This window comes from Enhydra lutris, unplaced genomic scaffold, assembly GCF_002288905.1.
Source record: "Enhydra lutris kenyoni isolate GAN:26980312 unplaced genomic scaffold, ASM228890v2 scaffoldscaffold71, whole genome shotgun sequence".
Classification (NCBI taxonomy): Eukaryota; Metazoa; Chordata; class Mammalia; order Carnivora; family Mustelidae; genus Enhydra; species Enhydra lutris.
Window position 1 is genome coordinate 2470914 of NW_019154155.1, and position 17916 is coordinate 2488829.

At 42.1% G+C, this 17916-nt stretch overlaps 1 protein-coding gene across 1 annotated transcript in view; it reads left to right on the top strand.

Annotated features, from left to right (window-relative positions):
• The window catches only part of LOC111159890 (spermatogenesis associated 13), a 149572-nt gene that overhangs the window by 55887 nt on the left and 75769 nt on the right, over positions 1 to 17916 (top strand). The window contains exon 2 of the mRNA XM_022522556.1: positions 8949 to 10670. Coding sequence (XP_022378264.1) covers positions 9111 to 10670 — 1560 coding nt within the window. The 5' untranslated portion in view covers positions 8949 to 9110. The remainder of the gene's footprint in view (positions 1 to 8948; positions 10671 to 17916) is intronic.

Sequence of the window (17916 nt, forward strand, 5' to 3'; positions counted from 1 at the left end):
TCGGTGAGCACCCAGAACTGTGCCCTTTCCCACAGCAGGTACCCTAAACAGATAAATCAAGTGATGAGAGAGAAGTTCATGTGATCCTATGGAAGCTTCTGGCCACAAATCTTTGTGTGGGGAAAGAATGGCAAACTCAAAAGAAGCCACTAAGAGCCCTCAGAGTTGCCACTGAGTCCCTCTTTGGAGGACAGATATGTGCAGAGAAATTGGGAGCAGGAATGAAAGACTTCGAGATGTGCACTGTTTTCTCCACTGTGAGTCTTCCTCGCCAGGGTTCTGTGCCTCCGTCCCTCTGTCAGGTTTTCCTTGCAGTTGCGGCCGGTTTGCTTTTCTGAGCCATGGGAGAGTGTGAGAATAGGGTTCCACCACTAGCAGCAGGAAGTTTTCTTTCTGTTCCAGCACAATGTCTGAAGTCCTCAGCATTATTTCTTCATGCCCCAGAGGTATGAAGAGGTCCTGTGAGGATGGACTCACCAGAATAGCCTCCTTCTCGAACAAAGTGGCCACAGATCAGCCCCTGCTGGGCTGGGCTGTGCTGTCCCACAGGCTGAGGTGTAAGTCAGGGGGCCTCTGCTCAGGAACAGTCAGCTGGTCACCACCGGCTTAGTTCATCAGTGGGGTCATCTCACATTGCTACCCAGCATAGAGCAAGGAGGATATCTGCCAAGAGGTAGGAAGGGCTGACAGGGAAACCATATCCAAATGTCAGTTCAATTAAAAGAAGATAATTTAAATTAGACAGTGTAAGGCATTTTGGCAACTGCTTTAATGCAGAAAGCAAATATGAGAAGATGGGATACGTGCTTGAATAGAGCAGGGAAAAAGTGTTTCCCAGACCTCTGTCCTTAATGATGGCAGAATGGGCTGCTATGGCAATCCCCAACTGAAAACCTGTTTGGTGGCTGGATAGAAATGGAGTGGAAAGTTTTGTCTTGTTTCCCCAGCATGCAGTGTTACAAATTGTGGTTCTATGCCTAGAAACATATTTCACGCAAAACACAAAAACAAAAAACTTGAGCAGAAAAAAAAATGCAGGGAAAATACAATGCAAAGATACACTCTCGTAAGCAGTTAATAAGTATGTTTTCCCAAACACTGTATTTACAAGCTGCAACGAGCCTTGGAGAGGGTTTTCTCTGCAGCCTGCACCAAGTGTTGTAGGTTGTGAGTCTGATGACGCATGGCTCCAGATTCTGTTCAATCTGCCTTAAGCAAGCAGAAACATTGTTTTTGCTCCAGTGACCTTCAAAGTGCCTTCAAGATTCGGGCCATCCATCTGGAAAACTTTCTTGCTCTGAAGAGTAAGTGTAAGGAAGTCCAGTTTCTGTGGTGACATCAGTTTTGGCATTGGTTGCAGACATAAGTAGTCCTAACCATGAACTTTGGTGGTTACTGCTCTAGTCTTATTCACCAGGAGAAAGACGGTGGACAGGGGACGAGGTGTAGGAAATCGGGGTAAGCTGTCTTCAGACCTTTAATTTAGCAGTGATTCTCCCGAAGTGTTCCAAAGCTGTTTTAGCTCTGAGGTTTAAAATGGGAGTGGAGGAAGGGAGGTTCAGAGGCTGGGACTCTGCTGAGTGTTAGGGCAACGGCAGGGCAGTATAGTGCAGGAAATCACATCTGCTGTTCCACAGATCCAGACCTACCCCGAGCATGTCTCACTAGACCTGACGGACCCCCAGTTTCAGAGATCAAAGGAACATTTTCCTCTCTTTGGGGTAAGACCTGCCTTGGCAAATCCTCATTTTCTCCTCCCCTTCCGCCCCACGGAACTGACAGAGCAAACACCTGTCCCCATTGGGAAACCCCATCTCACCCACAGGAATGTGGTTTAGCCTAGTAACCCAGATAAGGCCAGCCAAGATGGTCCCACGCTTGTTTGAAATTGACACCTTTCCCAAAGATACAGTGATTCAATCTCATCCACGGTTACCTTTTTATATACACTTTCCATTTTTAAACACTTAAGTGATTGGATATTTAAATGAAGCCAAAGCTTTAACTTTTTTGAGGTATCTTTCCCCAGTTCTTCAACAGAAGAGACCCAGGGATACCAGATGTGTGGGCATGGACATTCGTCCTTTGACAGATGGGGTACATGGTGTTGCACAGGAGAGAGAGAGTGTCTTATATTAAGGACTGTGAGAGTTGGGGGGTGGGAAGCAGATTCCTCTCAGGATCTAGAACCCACAATTGAATCTTAGGTACATTTTCCTATGGAAATGTTATAAATTATGGTTAAATTCAGTAGTGGCCATATTATTAGATAAATAAAGTTTGATGAACAGAGTCTGTGAGGGAACCAGATTGTCTGTTGTACTTTTAGAGTACAACCTGTTCATAAAATGTGGAGTGCTAGAATTTCCAGCTTCTGCTCAGGGTCTGGATTTCAGTAAGGCTCTGGGAAAGCTATTGGAACGAATAATAGAAGGAAAAGGCCTGACAGGAAGAGAAAGAGGGAAAATCAAATGGGCAAGTTCAGCATATGAGAAAGACTCAGTATTTTCTTTTTATCAATCCCTAAACTGTAACAATAAAATCTATATAATTGTAATAAAGTTAAGCATTTATTATTGTCAAATATTTGAAATTAATATTTATCAGAATGTCTTAGCTACATATCTGTGATTTTTTTTTTTTTTTAACATACCCATCTTGGTTTAAATTATAGAAGTTAAGCGTTTGGGTACTCAGATTACACAAAAAATATATATCTGATTTATGGTATGAAATAGAGAATGGTGTGAAATAGAGACTCCTACTCTCTACCCAAGTATGAATGCATTTAACTGTAATTTCCTGGGTAAAGAGATTTATAAAGAGTTGTACCAGCTTACTATTTATGTCAACGCCCTTTTGTTTTACACTTAATAAGTTGAAATAGTTTCTTTGAACTAAGAGTAGGGAAAATATTAAAGTATGGGTTGCATTAAATATTTCAAAGACATATTTTATAGAAGAAACATTTTATATTTTTAAACAGAAAATGTAATTTTACAGAAGAAAATCGCTTTCCTAATAATCATAGTTACTTTAGGACCCTTTTCGGACATTTTTATTCAAATTTTGATGATTAACATTGAGACAGATAGATTGAAGTATATGTTACCCATATATACATTTCAACATTAATATTAGAAAACACTTTAAGTGTGTTATGAAATGTTTATAAAATTCTTCATTGTCCTACTAACTCAGATATATAATTTATGTAATGTGCGCATTCAAATTCGTAAACTTCAGATAAATATGATTACATATTAAAATGAAATATCTGTATTAATAGTTAAAAACTGTATGTAGCGATTAGCATGTCAGGATTTACATTCCTATGATATTAAATTTTCTTTTTCACTGAATGTATAAAAAACACCTACAAAATTAGATACCATTAAAGTAATGGAACATAGAGATTAAGTTGAGCATTTCTACCACCGCAAACTGTAGCTGCTAACAATACTATCATTTTAAAGATTTTTTTATCAGTACCATCACACAGTACATACATAGAACACTGTTTTATGATTAAAAATGGTAAATTTCAGTAGTTTCCAAGAAACCATTCTGAAACTGACTGATAGCACTTCCTGGTGTTCAGAGCTTTCTTTCACATTCTATTTCTTTTTCCCAATAGTATCATTTGAAGGTGGTGGCTGGGAATGCCGCTAGCTCTCTAGAATGCTTAGGACAGCCTTCACGGCTAAGAATGACACAGCCCCGCATATATATGTGACACACCATGCCAAAGAAGTGGTAGTCATTCATTCAATAATTGACTGAATGCTGAGAATACAGAGTTAAGTAAGACCTGGTTTGGGACTTAAAAGAACTTTTCAGCCTTTTCAGAGTTTAGCAGAGAAAGGAGACCGTGAAACCAGCATTACAGAGCAGTATGGTAAATGCAAAGATGGAGCGATGTGTAAGAGAGCCCACAGAGAAGGGGCATTTGAACTGGATAGGAAGCAAAGAGTTCCTCTTGGGGAAAAGTTGATGTGAATTAATGAAAGTTATTACACAAAGCACATATTTATCAGTCAGGAAATGAGAAACATCTCCAGGTATTTCAGACAAAGAGAATCTAAAATAGGGATTATGTTTATACAGCCTCGAAACAGAAGAGGAGAGAGTGAGGAACTCAGATGAACAACAGGAAGATAGTCCCACCATCGGCTGGAGGGAGAGGGGAAGACGCCCCTTCGGTAGGGCACACAGCGTCCTGGTGTCCGCCTTCTCCCACACGCATTGTCTCCCACCAGTGCTTCCCACTGACCAACTTAGCCAGAAGCCCTTTGTCAGAGGAGCCCCGGAATATTTTTCCCTACAATACAGAGAGACAAAAATGGCTGGAGGAAGTCTCTGAGAGCAGACAAGGAAATAACCCAAAGCACAGCAGTATGAGAAAGCCTCCCTGTAAGTAATTCTGTACAGCCTGAGTGGAGAGGTATTGTATGCTAGGCTGAGATCTGACATCCTCTCGAGATTCAGAGATGGTGGCCAGTGATGCTAGATGAAGTGGCAGAACTCCACTGGCAGTGTTTGGGAAGGACACTGGCTGGACTTGGAGGCAAGAGGATGCGAAGGCAGGTGGAAGGCACTAAAGATCGGAAATAAGGCCATGGCAGCCACACTGAGCACAGACTGGTGCGATCTGGAGGAGAATCTCTTCGACTTGGTGACCGAGATCTGGAAGGAAAGGTAGAGGTCTAGGGTGACCAACAGGTTTTGGCCAGTATGTGGCAGTGCTGGGGCCCAAACCTGGTTGGTCCCTCTGATTCCCAGCCCCACTGTGCTTTCACCAGTGGTGGCTTGACAGTGAGTATGTCTCTCAGACCCCCTGGGTTCCAGTGCCCCAATCTTTACAAACAGGGGTTAGATGTTCCCTAAGGCAGTATTCTAAAGCATTGTGATTTGGAAGATTTATACTTTCAGATTTCAATATATTTTGCAGTATATTTCAATATATTTTCCTCCAGTGTCACATTTTCTATAATTTACATGAACAGATTATAAAACCCCCCTTGTGTGTACATTTAACCTGCTATGTATTTCTGAATTTCAAATTCAAGTATTATAAATTCTTATTTAAAAATTATTGGTCATAGCTGTTTTCAAAGAATTCTCATTACAAGTGAAAAGAAATGTTCTATTCTAAAGTTCATACACCCCAGAATCCAGCTCGTAGACAATGGATTTCACAATATTCCCATCTAAAAATCTTCCTTGTAGTTCTGTTCATAAATCTCTCTGGCAGAGCTCCCACAATTTACAAGACTTGCTACAAAACCACTGATTGAATCGCAACCCTTGTTAGTTAATAGAGGTCAAAGTATTAGTTCTAAATAATGCTACTTGGTATGTTTCTCAGAAATTCCAGGAAAAGCCTTTTTCCGTGATTTTTAGTTTCATTCCAAGCAGCACACAACAATCATGTTGTTCAGCTGCATGAACAAAATAGTAAGTCACTGGACTTTTAAAAAAAAAACATGTTGCCCTAATCAGAAATCAAGTCTGTGTATATTTTACTAGATCTGTATCTTAAAACTTAAGTTTTAGTAAATACTTAGACTTTAGTGTTATAAAATTTAAGCATCTTTAAACTGGATAAATATGGTGGTATTGTTGATGAATTGTTATGTTGGGACAGACATTGACAAGGCAGAATAATTGATACAATTCTACATCAAGATAAATAATGTAAGTGTTGCATAGCTTCTTACTCTCAAAGAGTTCACAGTCTTATTCTGAAGGCAGCCATATAAACCTATCATTATAAATATGTCTTGGTCAAGCAATTTGGTGAGATGCCCGTAATCCACAGAGTAAGGGGTCTTAATTAATTTTAGGAGGATCAGGAAGGGATTCCCAAAGAAGATGACACCTATAGGCAGTCTCAAAGTGTTAGACTAAAGAGATGTCCTCTTTTCTAAACCTGTTTTCATCTTAATTTCTACTACTGCATGACACTGTGCCATCCTTCAAACTATGTTCTACCTAATGTAGGGTGACCAGCCATCCCAGTCTGGCAAGAGCTTCTGGTTTCATCTCTAAGAGTCTCTTGTCCTGTAAAATACCTAACCACTGGGCCAACTGGGACAGCTGGTCACCCAAGTGTATTGCCTCCTAATCAAATTAGGTTCCTGGATCTTCCTTTGCTCATGCCAAGTTCCCATCTAGAACAGTTTATCACCTTGTCACTCTCTTGAGTTTATCGTGGGGCCTACACAGATCTTTGTACCTAAGAGGTTCATAAATTAATTGATTGGTTGATATGCCATATACATAAATGTTGGTACCTAATCTTTTATAGGTGGCACTGGAGCACACATTACTGAAATGACTTAACTCAAGATTCATGTGGACAGTACTGAGTTTAAAACCTAGGCCTGCCCCCATGCCTGTTATAGAACATTCTCAATCTACCTGGCATTAAAATCAAGTACTGCTAGGACCCCTTGAAACCTCAGGGCCCCTGACACACTGTTTCATCCTTGGTTATAAAAAGTTTTGTAGCGCCCTCTAGTCATAGTATCTGTAAATTGTCTCCGTCCAGCCAGATGACAGGAGAACGGTCATGTCTGCTCCTCTGTATCCAGTGTAAGTCATAACAAAGCTATTATTATTATGTAAAATGCCATCAGTCAGTGCCCGTGACTGGACTTGATATTTGTATAAACTGTCTGCTTCGTTTCAAGGTTGTGAGAAGTTGAAACAATCACAGTCCCGTGTCCCTCCCAGACAGGGAGGGTGGACAGGTGGTACTCAGTGTTAGACTCATTTTGCAACTGGTTAGAGATTTACTTCCAGCCTCAATGCCGGGATGATTCAAGTTTCTGCTTCTGTGGCTCATTCAAATGCATCCCACAGCTCTTCGGGCTCCCTAATTTCTCCATGAGAACATTAAACTGCAGAGGGCATGTGGTAGCCTCATTAGGCTTCTGAGTAATGGAATTGGGTAAATGGACATCTGAAAGGCTCCAGGGGTCTAAATATGGTAGTTTTCCTGGTCCCAGATGGAATCAGCCCTTTGACTGTGACTCCCTGGGAATTCCTTAATTTGATGTAGGAGTAAATAAAAATGAACCACCAAAGAATTTGGAGAGTAGAAGCAGATGAGACCTCTTTGTGTGAGGTCACATTTTCTCCAGCACTTGAGAGCACTGAGCTAAATTGGGACCTAACCTTAAGGTTTTTTTTTAAAGATTTTTATTTATGTATTTGACAGACAGAGATCACAAGTAGGCAGAGAGGCAGGCAGAGAGAGAGGAGGAAGCAGGTCCCTGCTGAGCGGAGAGCCTGATGCGGGGCTCTATCCCAGGACCCCGGGATCGTGACCTGAGCCGAAGGCTGAAGTTTTAACCCACTGAGCCACCCAGGCGCCCCTAACCTTAAGGTTTTTATACAACTTTCTCCTTCTTTTCCTCTTTTGCCTTTAATACTGCCTTTGGAATAGTGGCCTTGACTGGCATAAGGGCATCTGGGATCTGACTTGAGTTGGGGTTATGTCATAAGGCACTGAAATTGGTGTCACACACTTGGGGTTCATATCCCAGCTCTGGCTCTCTTTGTTTATTAGTTTGAAGTAATGGAAAGGAGCATAAGCTTTGGAAGGAAGAGCTGCAAGAACCCCAGCACCTGCTGCCCAAGTGCCCATCTGATTATCTGTAAAATGAAAGTCTTGCAGGTTTGTATGAATAGTCAGTGGCACGTCATTTTTAAAACACTTAGTACAGGGGCCTGACACATAGTAATAAGCACTTAGTGAGCGGTAGTCCTTTATGGTAATTATCATACTCCTTCCTACCTTCCTTCATTGACTAATCATTCGTTGAGAACAGAGCGACTGACATTTAAGCTGGCCCATGCATGCTGAGCAGGTCTTGACCTGAAGGGCAAAGGGTAAAGATAACTACATCTTCACTTGGGGGAGAGAGCATGGACCGCAGGTATATGGTAGGCTTCAGGGCATGGAGGAGGAGAAAAGAAGGTGCAACTTTTGTTTAATTTGAATTTTTGCATCTGAATTTCTATTATTTATAACCTTATCCCTGTCCATTCCCCAGCCAGTAAGAATCCTGCTGACAGAGAGCCCTCACTAATGCGGTTTCCTTCACAAAGCCAGACCTCACGCAACCTCAGTTTGTCCCTTCCACTCATGTGTCCCTGTATCACTCTTTGTCTTTCAGTAGAGTTTGGGTGTTTTGTAGACAGTAGGCAGCTGAGAGCATCTTGGTCTCTACTACAGCTCCTTGCACACAGTACTCAATCTGCCTATTAGCTGTGTTAAATTTAATATGGTTTGATATTACACTGTGACACATTTTGAAATAGTTGTTGGTGTCTGTCTTTATTTGATAATCAAAAATTTCTTCTACTTCAAATAAAGAGAAATCCAGTGTTGAACAATGCCTTGGCCTCATTCTAGCAATTTTTCATTCCAGCAATTTTTTAAAAGATTTTATTTATTTATTTGAGAGAGTGTGTGTGAGAGAGAGAGCGCATAAGAAGGGGGAGGGTCAGAGGGAGAAGCAGACTCCCAGCCGAGCAGGGAGCCTGATGCGGGACTCGATCCCGGGACTCCAGGATCATGACCTGAGCCAAAGGCAGTCGCTTAACCAACTGAGCCACCCAGGTACCCTCATCCCAGCAATTTTTCCAAAAGTGTTAACTAACTTTCAGTGGATTCGAGAATTTACCTTTACGTTGAATGCACAACCCATAATTATCTTTTTTTTAAGGCATGTATATTTGCATTCTTCCCTTTAATTCATTGTGAAATGAATTAGGAAAGGTAAATTTTTATTTTAAAATAGTTTTGAACTGATCAGCCCTGTCACAAGGCATGCTTCTTTTGTATTTGTAATTCTTAAACCAAATAAGCCGCTGTTCCTAGAGGTTCTGCTGTTGGGGAAAATAAGTAAATCCCTGTTTTTAATTTTCTGTTGCAGGCAGTGGCCACAAGTGAAGAGCCTGATGTGCACAGCAGGTGTGAAAGCCAGGCTGGCAGCAGCTTGGGAGATGAAGGTCTGTATCCGGGGCCTGTGGACACGGATGTGCAGGTGGGTTTGAACCCTGCTGCCCTGTGGCCACGGACTCACAGTCCCGAGAACATGACAACAGCTCAGAATGGCCACGGGCAACTTGCTGCAATCCCACGTTCTGTCTCTGATCCCAAAGACCCCAAAATGGTGACCTACCCGGCGTGTCAGAATGGAGGATGCAGCAGTAGCTACTGCGGGGAGGCGGAAGCCCAGGAAGCCAGACTCAGCCCTGCTAAGCTCATGCGCCTCTTCTCCGTGAGCAGGAAGAGGACTGGCACCAACCCGGAGAGGCCCCGCTCCATGGTCTTGATGGGAAATTCCTCTACCTGGAATGCCCTTGCCTCCTTTCGGAAAATGGGATCTTTCAAAAAACTGAAGTCCTCCGTCCTTCAAGGAATTCAGAACCGAGAGGGGTCAGATGTGGCAAAGGAAGACCCTCCAGAACGTGACCCAGGGAAACCCATCCCAAACGGTGCTGCAATCGGAATGCAAACCAGCAGGTGCCCCAACTCGGGACCAGCAAGTGACGCCCCGAAGGCAGGGCCAGGGGGCGTGTCGGACTGCTCCGACCCCGAGGAGGCGGACGATGCCTTCCAGAGGAGCACCCATCGGTCCCGAAGCATCCGCCGTGCCTATGGCCTGGGCCGCATCAGCCTCCTGGATGGCGACAAGCATCCAGGGTCCCAGAACCACGTCCGGCCGCTGGCCCCTGGCCCCCAGGAGCCCACCGTGTGTGAGATCCTCGTGAAAGACTCCGAGAACAACAGCATCATCTACAGGAAAAGCAAGAGCACAGATAACTTGAACTTTCTGAAGAAGAGCTCCTTCAAGCGGAAGTCCACCTCAAATCTCATGGACCTCAAGGGGACGCAGGAAAAGCCAGCGCCCCAACGGACGCTAAGCAGTTCATCGGCCGACTCGGAGAAGTTCGGTGGCTCCGAGAGGAGGACGAAGCGCTGGAAGAGCCCACTGCGGGCCAAGGACTTTGACCGCGTCCTGAGGTTTGTGAGCAGCGCCACGGACGCGGCCTGGAGGAAAGAAAGCCCCAGGAGCGGGGCGCCCTCGCCGGGCGAGGCGAGCCAGAGGCTGCAGGTGCACAGCCGGCTGCACGACGCTTACTCCCGCCGCGTGTCCACCAGCGCGGAGCGCGAGTGGAGCAGGTGCGCAGGCGCGCCCGCCGGCTCCAGCTGCGGCTCGCCCGGGGCCCCAAGCCCCCGGGTGGACGTGGGCACCGCCGTCTTTCCTCTGGAAGCCCCAGGCTCCTGGGCAGCAGAGAGTGCCCGTCCTTGTGCCGCCAGCGCCTCGTCGAGTCCAGTTGTCCAGGACTCTGAGGAACGCCAAGCTGGCGGCCAGTTTACGTTCGAACCGGAGCAGGCGCTCATCCCTCCAAGGCCTACCACGCCCAAGCCCCCTAGCCCCCACAGCCCAGGCGCGGGAAGTGCCGCGTGTCCCAACAGCCTCAGCGCGCTGTCCCTCAGTTCAGCGGACAGTGAAGAAAGGGCAGAGGGACCTGTGACCTCCCGGGATTCTGTGCAAGCCGCATGTGACAAAGGCCGTGAGGACAGCGCAGGCAGCCACCCTCAGCTGAGCCCCCACCTGGCGTCGGGTACAGAAGAAAGGAGGGAGGAGGTAAGGACAGAGCAGGGACCTCCTGTAGGTGACCTGCTGCGGAGGGGGCCCCTGTCACAGCTCTAACCTTTCATCTCTCCTGGAGGTTGCCTTTACACTGGGGGGTGGGGGGGGTGGGGGTGGTTGTGGTGGTGTGTGTGTGTGTGTCTGTGTGTGTGTGTTGTGTCTGTGTCCCCGTCCCCTGGCATTTATCCTCTTTCCTTCACCTGCTGGAGAGGCAGGCAGCCCCGTGCTAATTGGACTGCCCGCACGATTATTCCGGTCAAGTTTCTGTCATCTGTCTTTATCTCTTTTGAAATGAATTGCTAGTATACCAGATCCCTTGAGATGGCACTTGCCACACCATTCGTTCAAAAGGTATTTATAGAGGACCCATCACGTGCTGGGTTAGGGTTGGGGGGGAGTTGATAGAGACCTCTCTTCCATTCTATGCAGTTAATAGGGGCTCTCAAAAATTTTTTTTGAAACTTTTGTTTTTTAATTAAATTACCCATAGCTTTCTTCTCTGTATTTTAAATTGTTTTTGTATCCTTCCAACAGACTACCTATAAATGAGATTCCTTGTGTTAAGATACCATTATATGTTCTAAATCTTTTATTTTCTAGAAATGAATTTGAAACATGCAGTTTGATACCTGTCAACCTCTGAGTGACAATGGTTCAAAGAAATTTTTATGATGGTTATTGTACTTATTTTTAGAGTAGAACATAAGCATCTCATGAATCAGATCAACTAATAACTGTCAAGGCTCCAGGAGCAATGTTCTTTTCACATCCTGTCAAGCATCCAGACAACTTTACCTTACTGTATAATTTTCACTTATTTCTAAATGCATTCAGTACATTATAGAGCTGAAAGATGAAATGCATTCATGTGTATATATTGCAAATTATTCTTCACGTACATTTCTAGACTATTTTACAGGTATAAATTGGTGCTTGCCATAGAAAATAATCCCCTAGCAACTCTTTCTTCTCACTGATCCCTGGAGAGGACCTCGGTTTTATTTTAATGCGTGTAGATGAATGATTGATTACACAGCAGCTTTTGCAAACATGGAAGCCAGGATAGCCTGTGTACTGTCTGCTTTGACCTTTGCTTTGCAGAAAATCTTTGAAAGTAGAAAGCCTGTTGCAGATGACCCTCGGGAGATCTAAATTATCCTGATGTGTCCCTGGGCAGCCAAAAAAGTGAGGCTGCCTCACTTTTTGTGGATGTAAGTTTGTACGGAGACCTCAGGGCCAGCATGTCTTCTAGAGGTCTTGTATATTGATGACCATTTGCTCACTTGCGTATTTCCAAAGAAGCCTTATCTAACAGTTTTCAGGACACTGGACTCATTGCCAGCTTTGGGAAGGAGTTCCAATTCTGTTAGCTATGCTTTATGTAATTGGCTAAAGCCTGAACCAGGCTGGGCTTCACTCCTTCCCTGGATGATAAGATGAAGCATTTCTTCTACTAAACACCCAGCCTGACCCACAGATGGTTTAGAACGACCCCCGCCCCCACCCCCAGGTCCAAAATAAAAGTTTTGTATAGGTCTAGAGGGTCTTTATACAAAACATGGAGATTTTATTTTCTGCTTAATAAAATCAGTAAAAAATCATCATTAAATATTTCCTTCCTCAGTACATATTAAATGAACATATGCAAGAGGTAGTTTCTAACTTTTCAGAATTATTTTGATTATATAGTTTTACCCATATATTTGTAAAGTATAACTTAATTATATATAGTTATATATAATTTAATCATATATAATTTAATTTCTACTCACAGGGATCACCAAAGATAGAAAACAGGGCACAGGTCATCAGGAGTGCACACGTGTATATAGATAATTTTACAAATTTGCTTCAAGATGTTTATCACATTTTGAATTTACGTTTATTTCTTCAAAATTCTTATCAAGCATATCAGGGTTCCTCTTGTGCTTTTAAAGTAAATGTCATAAAGAAAAATATAATGATGATTTTTCCCAATTTGCATTTTACATATTGGTAATCTTCAGTGTTACTTGCAGAGAAGTAAAATGTATATATGATACAGTAAAATAGAATATGAAGCCTTCTCTTTTGACATTTAGAAATAAAATACAAGCATAATGAAACAAACAGAAAAACAAATTACAAAATGTAAGAACTCCAACCTTTATGATTTAAAAAGCAGTTTTTTGGGTGCTTGGGTGGCTCAGTTGTTGTGTCAGCCTTCGGCTGATGTCATGATCCCCGGGGTCCTGGGATTGAGTCCTATGTCAGGCTCTTCCCTCAGCAGGAAGCCTGCTTCTCCCTCTCCCACTAACCCCCTGCTTGTGTTCCCTCTCTCACTTTGTCTCTGTCAAATAAATAAATAAAATCTTAAAAAAAAAAAAAAAACAGTTTTTTTCCATCTTATATAGCATAACACAAATTTAAATTTCAGTATCAATATATCTTAATGTACAGTGTATTATTTTTTAATTCTTTGATAGTATGGTTCTACTTCTATGTTTAAAGCTAGTTGAAGTTATGGTTAGTGTTGAATATAAAAAAGGTTGAAATCTGTGTATATTATGATATTTAAAATAAATGTTATAATGCAGTTTGGGAGAATAATTTTAAAATTTAGAATCTATTTTATATTACTTTGGATAAAGGGTGGGAAAATGCCTGGATGCTCTTCCTTTATGAAACACTAGAAAAATCACCTTGTTAACTTCATACTTCTGCCACCTAGTGGTAAGTTTCTTTGTAAGAATAATGATCAGTTGAAGGATTCCACAATTGTTTAAGTTTAAAAATGTGATTTAGTATTTATAACTGTGGACAGTGCTCCCTGATAAAGAGATAGGCACATGAATTCAGAGTATTCTTGGCTGGTTTTCCCACCAAGTCACAGAATAGCCCCATTGGCTGAATTAGGTCACTAGGAAAGGAACCCCGTCCCTAGTCATGCCATATAGATTCAGAAATATGTGGTAGTATTGAAATATGCCACAGATGAAGTTCTTTTATTTTGTTTATTTATTTTATTTATGTTTTTATATTTATATTACATATTTATATTATACTTATTTGTTTCTTTATTTTTTAAAGATTTTATTTATTTACTTGAGAGAGAGAGCACAAGCAGCAGGAGTGGCAGAGACAGAGGGAGAAGCAGGCTTCCTGCTGAGCAAGGAGCTAGATGTGGGACTCGATCCCAGGACCCTGGGATCATGACTTGTGCTGAAGGTAGACACTTAACCAACTGAGCCACCCAGGTGCCCCTATTTATTTATTTTTAAAGATTGTATTTATTTTTTTAGAGAACAAGAGCATGCGGGTGTGCACATCCACATACCAGTTGGTGGAGGAACAGAGGGGGAGAGAGAATCTTAAGCAGATTCTAAGCTGAGCATGGAGCCCCACTTGGGGCTCAGTCCTATGACCCTGAGATCATGACCTGAGCTAGAATCCAGAGTCAGACACTTAACTGAGACACCAGGTGCCCCAGAGCTCTTTTAAATGATGAAAACCCATTGTAACTGCTTGAGAAGGAGCTTCATAGTCTTATAGTAGATTCTTATTTTATTTTATTTTTTTTTAGTTTCATTGGAATCCTGGCTCTGCCATTCCAAAGATGCCCACCATTGAGTGAATTGCTGAGTTTCTCCTGCTTCAGTCTTCTCAAGGGTAGAATGTGGGATAGCTTCATTTTTCCTCGGATGTTTGTAGGAACCAGGGGATTTAGGCCCATTAAGCATTTCACCCAGTGTTTAACACTGGTTGTCACTGCGTGATGATTACTATCGACTTAGATGATTTTCCATCCTAGATTCACTTGACTTCTTGAAACATGGGCCAACTGAGATCAGATTTTTCCAAAAGTGTTTTTTTGACTCTGTTATAGTCTTAGGGAGGATTGTGAAGATCTTTAAACAGTTAGTTTGACTTTATATTAATTTTTTTTTTAAGCATGAGAGTTAGGTTCCAGCATGACCTAAAATTTAAGTGTTCATTTAGTATTGCACCAAAGCCAATTTGTTGAGCACCTGCCACATATAAGACACTCAAATTAGATGTAGCTCTATAAGGATGTCAAGGACATTATTAATGAGCTAAGTAAGATGTGTCTAAACCATATTAGAACTGTGCAGAATAGATTAAATCCCACAAAAGAGGTAAAACCGTATGCTGTGGGGTTTCAGAAGAGTTATAGTTTTTACTCATGTATCAAATCAAGGAAAGAATCTGACTTAAAGAAGGTGAGATGTCTACATATAATTTTCAGTGGTCAGATATACAGAGATTTTATGTGATTTGAGAGAACAGGAAATAACATAGTTTGGTTTGGTGTAGGGGAATGAACCAAGTTAAGATGAAATCATTAAGGCCAGATCATGGACACTCTTGAATTTTCCATTTTTTGTTAACATATATTTGTTTCGGGGGTACTGGTCTGTGATTCATCAGTCTTACACAATTCACAGCACTCACCATAGCACATACCCCCCCCACCCCCCACCCCGCAGTGTTCACCATCCAGCCACCCCATCCTTCCCACCCTCTTCCTCTCCAGCAACTCTCAGTTTGTTTCCTGGGATTAAGAATCTCTTATGGTTTGTCTCTCTCTCTGGTTTCATCTTATGTCATTTTTCCTTCCCTTCCCGTATGATCCTCTGTCTTGTTTATCAAATTCCTCATATCAGTGAAAGCATATGATAATTGTCTTTCTCTGATTGACTTATTTTGCTTAGCATAATACCCTCTAATTACATCCTCTCATTGCAAATGGCAACCTTTTGTTTTCCACTGTATATATATATATGGATATATATATCTTCTTTATCCATTCTTCTGTTGATGGACATCTAGGCTCTTTCCATAGTTTGGCTATTGTGGACATTGCTGCTATAAACATAGGGGTGCATGTGCCCCTTCAAAACACTACATTTGTATCTTTAGGGTAAATATCCAGTAGAGTAATTGCTGGGTTGTAGGGTAGCTCTATTTTCAACTTTTTGAGGAACGTTCATACTGTTTTCCAGAGAGGCTGCAACAGCTTGCATTCCTATCAACAGTGTAGGAGGGTTCCACTTTCTCCACATTCTTACCTACACCTCCCATTTCCTGACTTGTTAATTTTAGCCATTCTGACTGGTGTCAGGTGGTACCTCACTGTGGTTTTGATTTGGATTTCCCTGATGCCGAGTGATATTGAGTACATTTTCATGTGTCTCTTGGCCATTTGGATGTCTTTGGAGAAATGATCATGTCTTCTCCCCATTTCTTGATTGGATTATTTGTTCTTTGGGTGTTGAGTTTGATAGGTTCTTTATAGATTTTGGATATTAACCCTTTATCTGATACGTCATTTGCAAATAAATCTCCCATTTTGTTGGTTGCCTTTTGGTTTTGTTGACTGTTTCCTTTGCTTTGCAAAAGCTTTTGATCTTGATGAAGTCCCAATAGTTCATTTTTGCCCTTGCTTCCCTTGCCTTTGGCTGTGTTTCTAGGAAGAGGTTGCTGCCTGTGTTCTTCTCAAGGATTTTGATGGATTCCTGTCTCACAGTTAGGTCTTTCATCCATTTTGAGTCTTTTTTTGTGTGTGGTGTAAGGAAATGGTCCAGTTTCATTCTTCTGCATTGGCTGCACAATTTTCCCAACACCATTTGTTGAAGAGACTGTCTTTTTTCCATCGGATATTCATTCCTGCTTTGTTGAAGAGTAGTTGACCATAGAGTTGAGTGTCCATTTCTGGGCTCTCTATTCTGTTCTATTGATCTATGTGTCTGTTCTTGTGCCAGTACCATACTGTCTTGATGATTACAGCTATGTAATACAGCTCGAAGTCTGGAATGGTAGTGCTGCCAGGTTTGGTTTTCTTTTTCAACATTCCTCTGGCTATTTGGGGTCCTTTCTGGTTCCATATAAATTTTAAGATTATTTGTTTCATTTCTTTGGAAAAAGTTAATGGTGTTTTGATAGGGATTGAATTAAATGTGTAGATTGCTTTAGGTAGCATAGACATTTTCACAATATTTGTTCTTCCAGTGTATAAGCATGGAACATTTTTCCATTTTTTTGTGTCTTCCTCAGTTTCTTTCATGAGTATTCTATAGTTTTCTGAGTACAGAGTCTTTGCTTCTTTGGTTAGATTTATTCCTAAGTATCTTATGGTTTGGGGTACAATTGTAAATGAGATCGACTCCTTAATTTTTCTTTCTTCTGTCTTGGTGGTGTATAGAAATGCAGCTGATTTCTGTGCATTGGTTTTATATCCTGACACTTTACTGAATTCCTGTATGAGTTCTAGCAGTTTTGGGGTGGAGCCTTCAGGTTTTCTGGACAAGCTTTGAATTTAGAGTAAAGAATCTATACATTACTTGGTAATTACCGTGGAGTCAGGGTTATTTTTGAATAGGGAAGAACTAAGCTCAGAACTGTGTTTTAGGGAAGTTAATCCACCATTGGTAAAGAGAATTGGAAAGAAAGGGGATAGCGGGAAAGCTATCAGGAATTTAATACCAGAGAGAGCTCAGGTAATAAGGCTGTAACATGTGGGGATGGGAATAGACTATATAAGGAAAGAAAGAAAAGGAGTGAATGAAACAACACATTATAAAGCCTAATGCATCTTGTCATTCAGTATCTACCTACCTGATACAGATGCCAGATAGAAGGAAAAGAAAGAATTGAAGAAAAAAAGCTATTCGTGTTCCTACAGGCTCACATTCTAACTGGTAGATTAGAATGTGTATAAATAATTATACAGTAGTGTGGTGTTTCCAGTGAGGAATGTACAAAGTACCATGAGAGAATCAAAGACCGAATTACTAACCCTGGGTAAGGAATTGCATAATTGGGTAATGATGAGTGTGTGGGGTCTTCAAGAAGATCAGGATGGGAGATGCAGAGGGCAGCGGTTGAGGAGGAGTGGCAGGGCCTTCCAGACCAACTGGAAGAGCGTGGGGGAGGGAGGAGGTACTGTAGACAGAGGGAGAGAGTCAACCAAAGGAGTTACCAAGCCTTACTTTCCTCCCCATAAACTGGGAGGAGCTAGAGTACCCACCTATCACATGGGGGTTGTTGTGAAGATAAAATGAGGCCATGCAGGTGGAGAACTTAGCGCTGAGTTTTGCCTGTAGTAAGTGTCCACAAAGATGTTAATCTGTGGCAGCTAAGGGAACTGCACGTTGCTCACCATAACTTTTGTACAGGGTGGTTGGGTGGAGAAGTGGGAGATAAGATCCGAAAGATAGGTCTGTGCGTAGTTTAGAAGGGC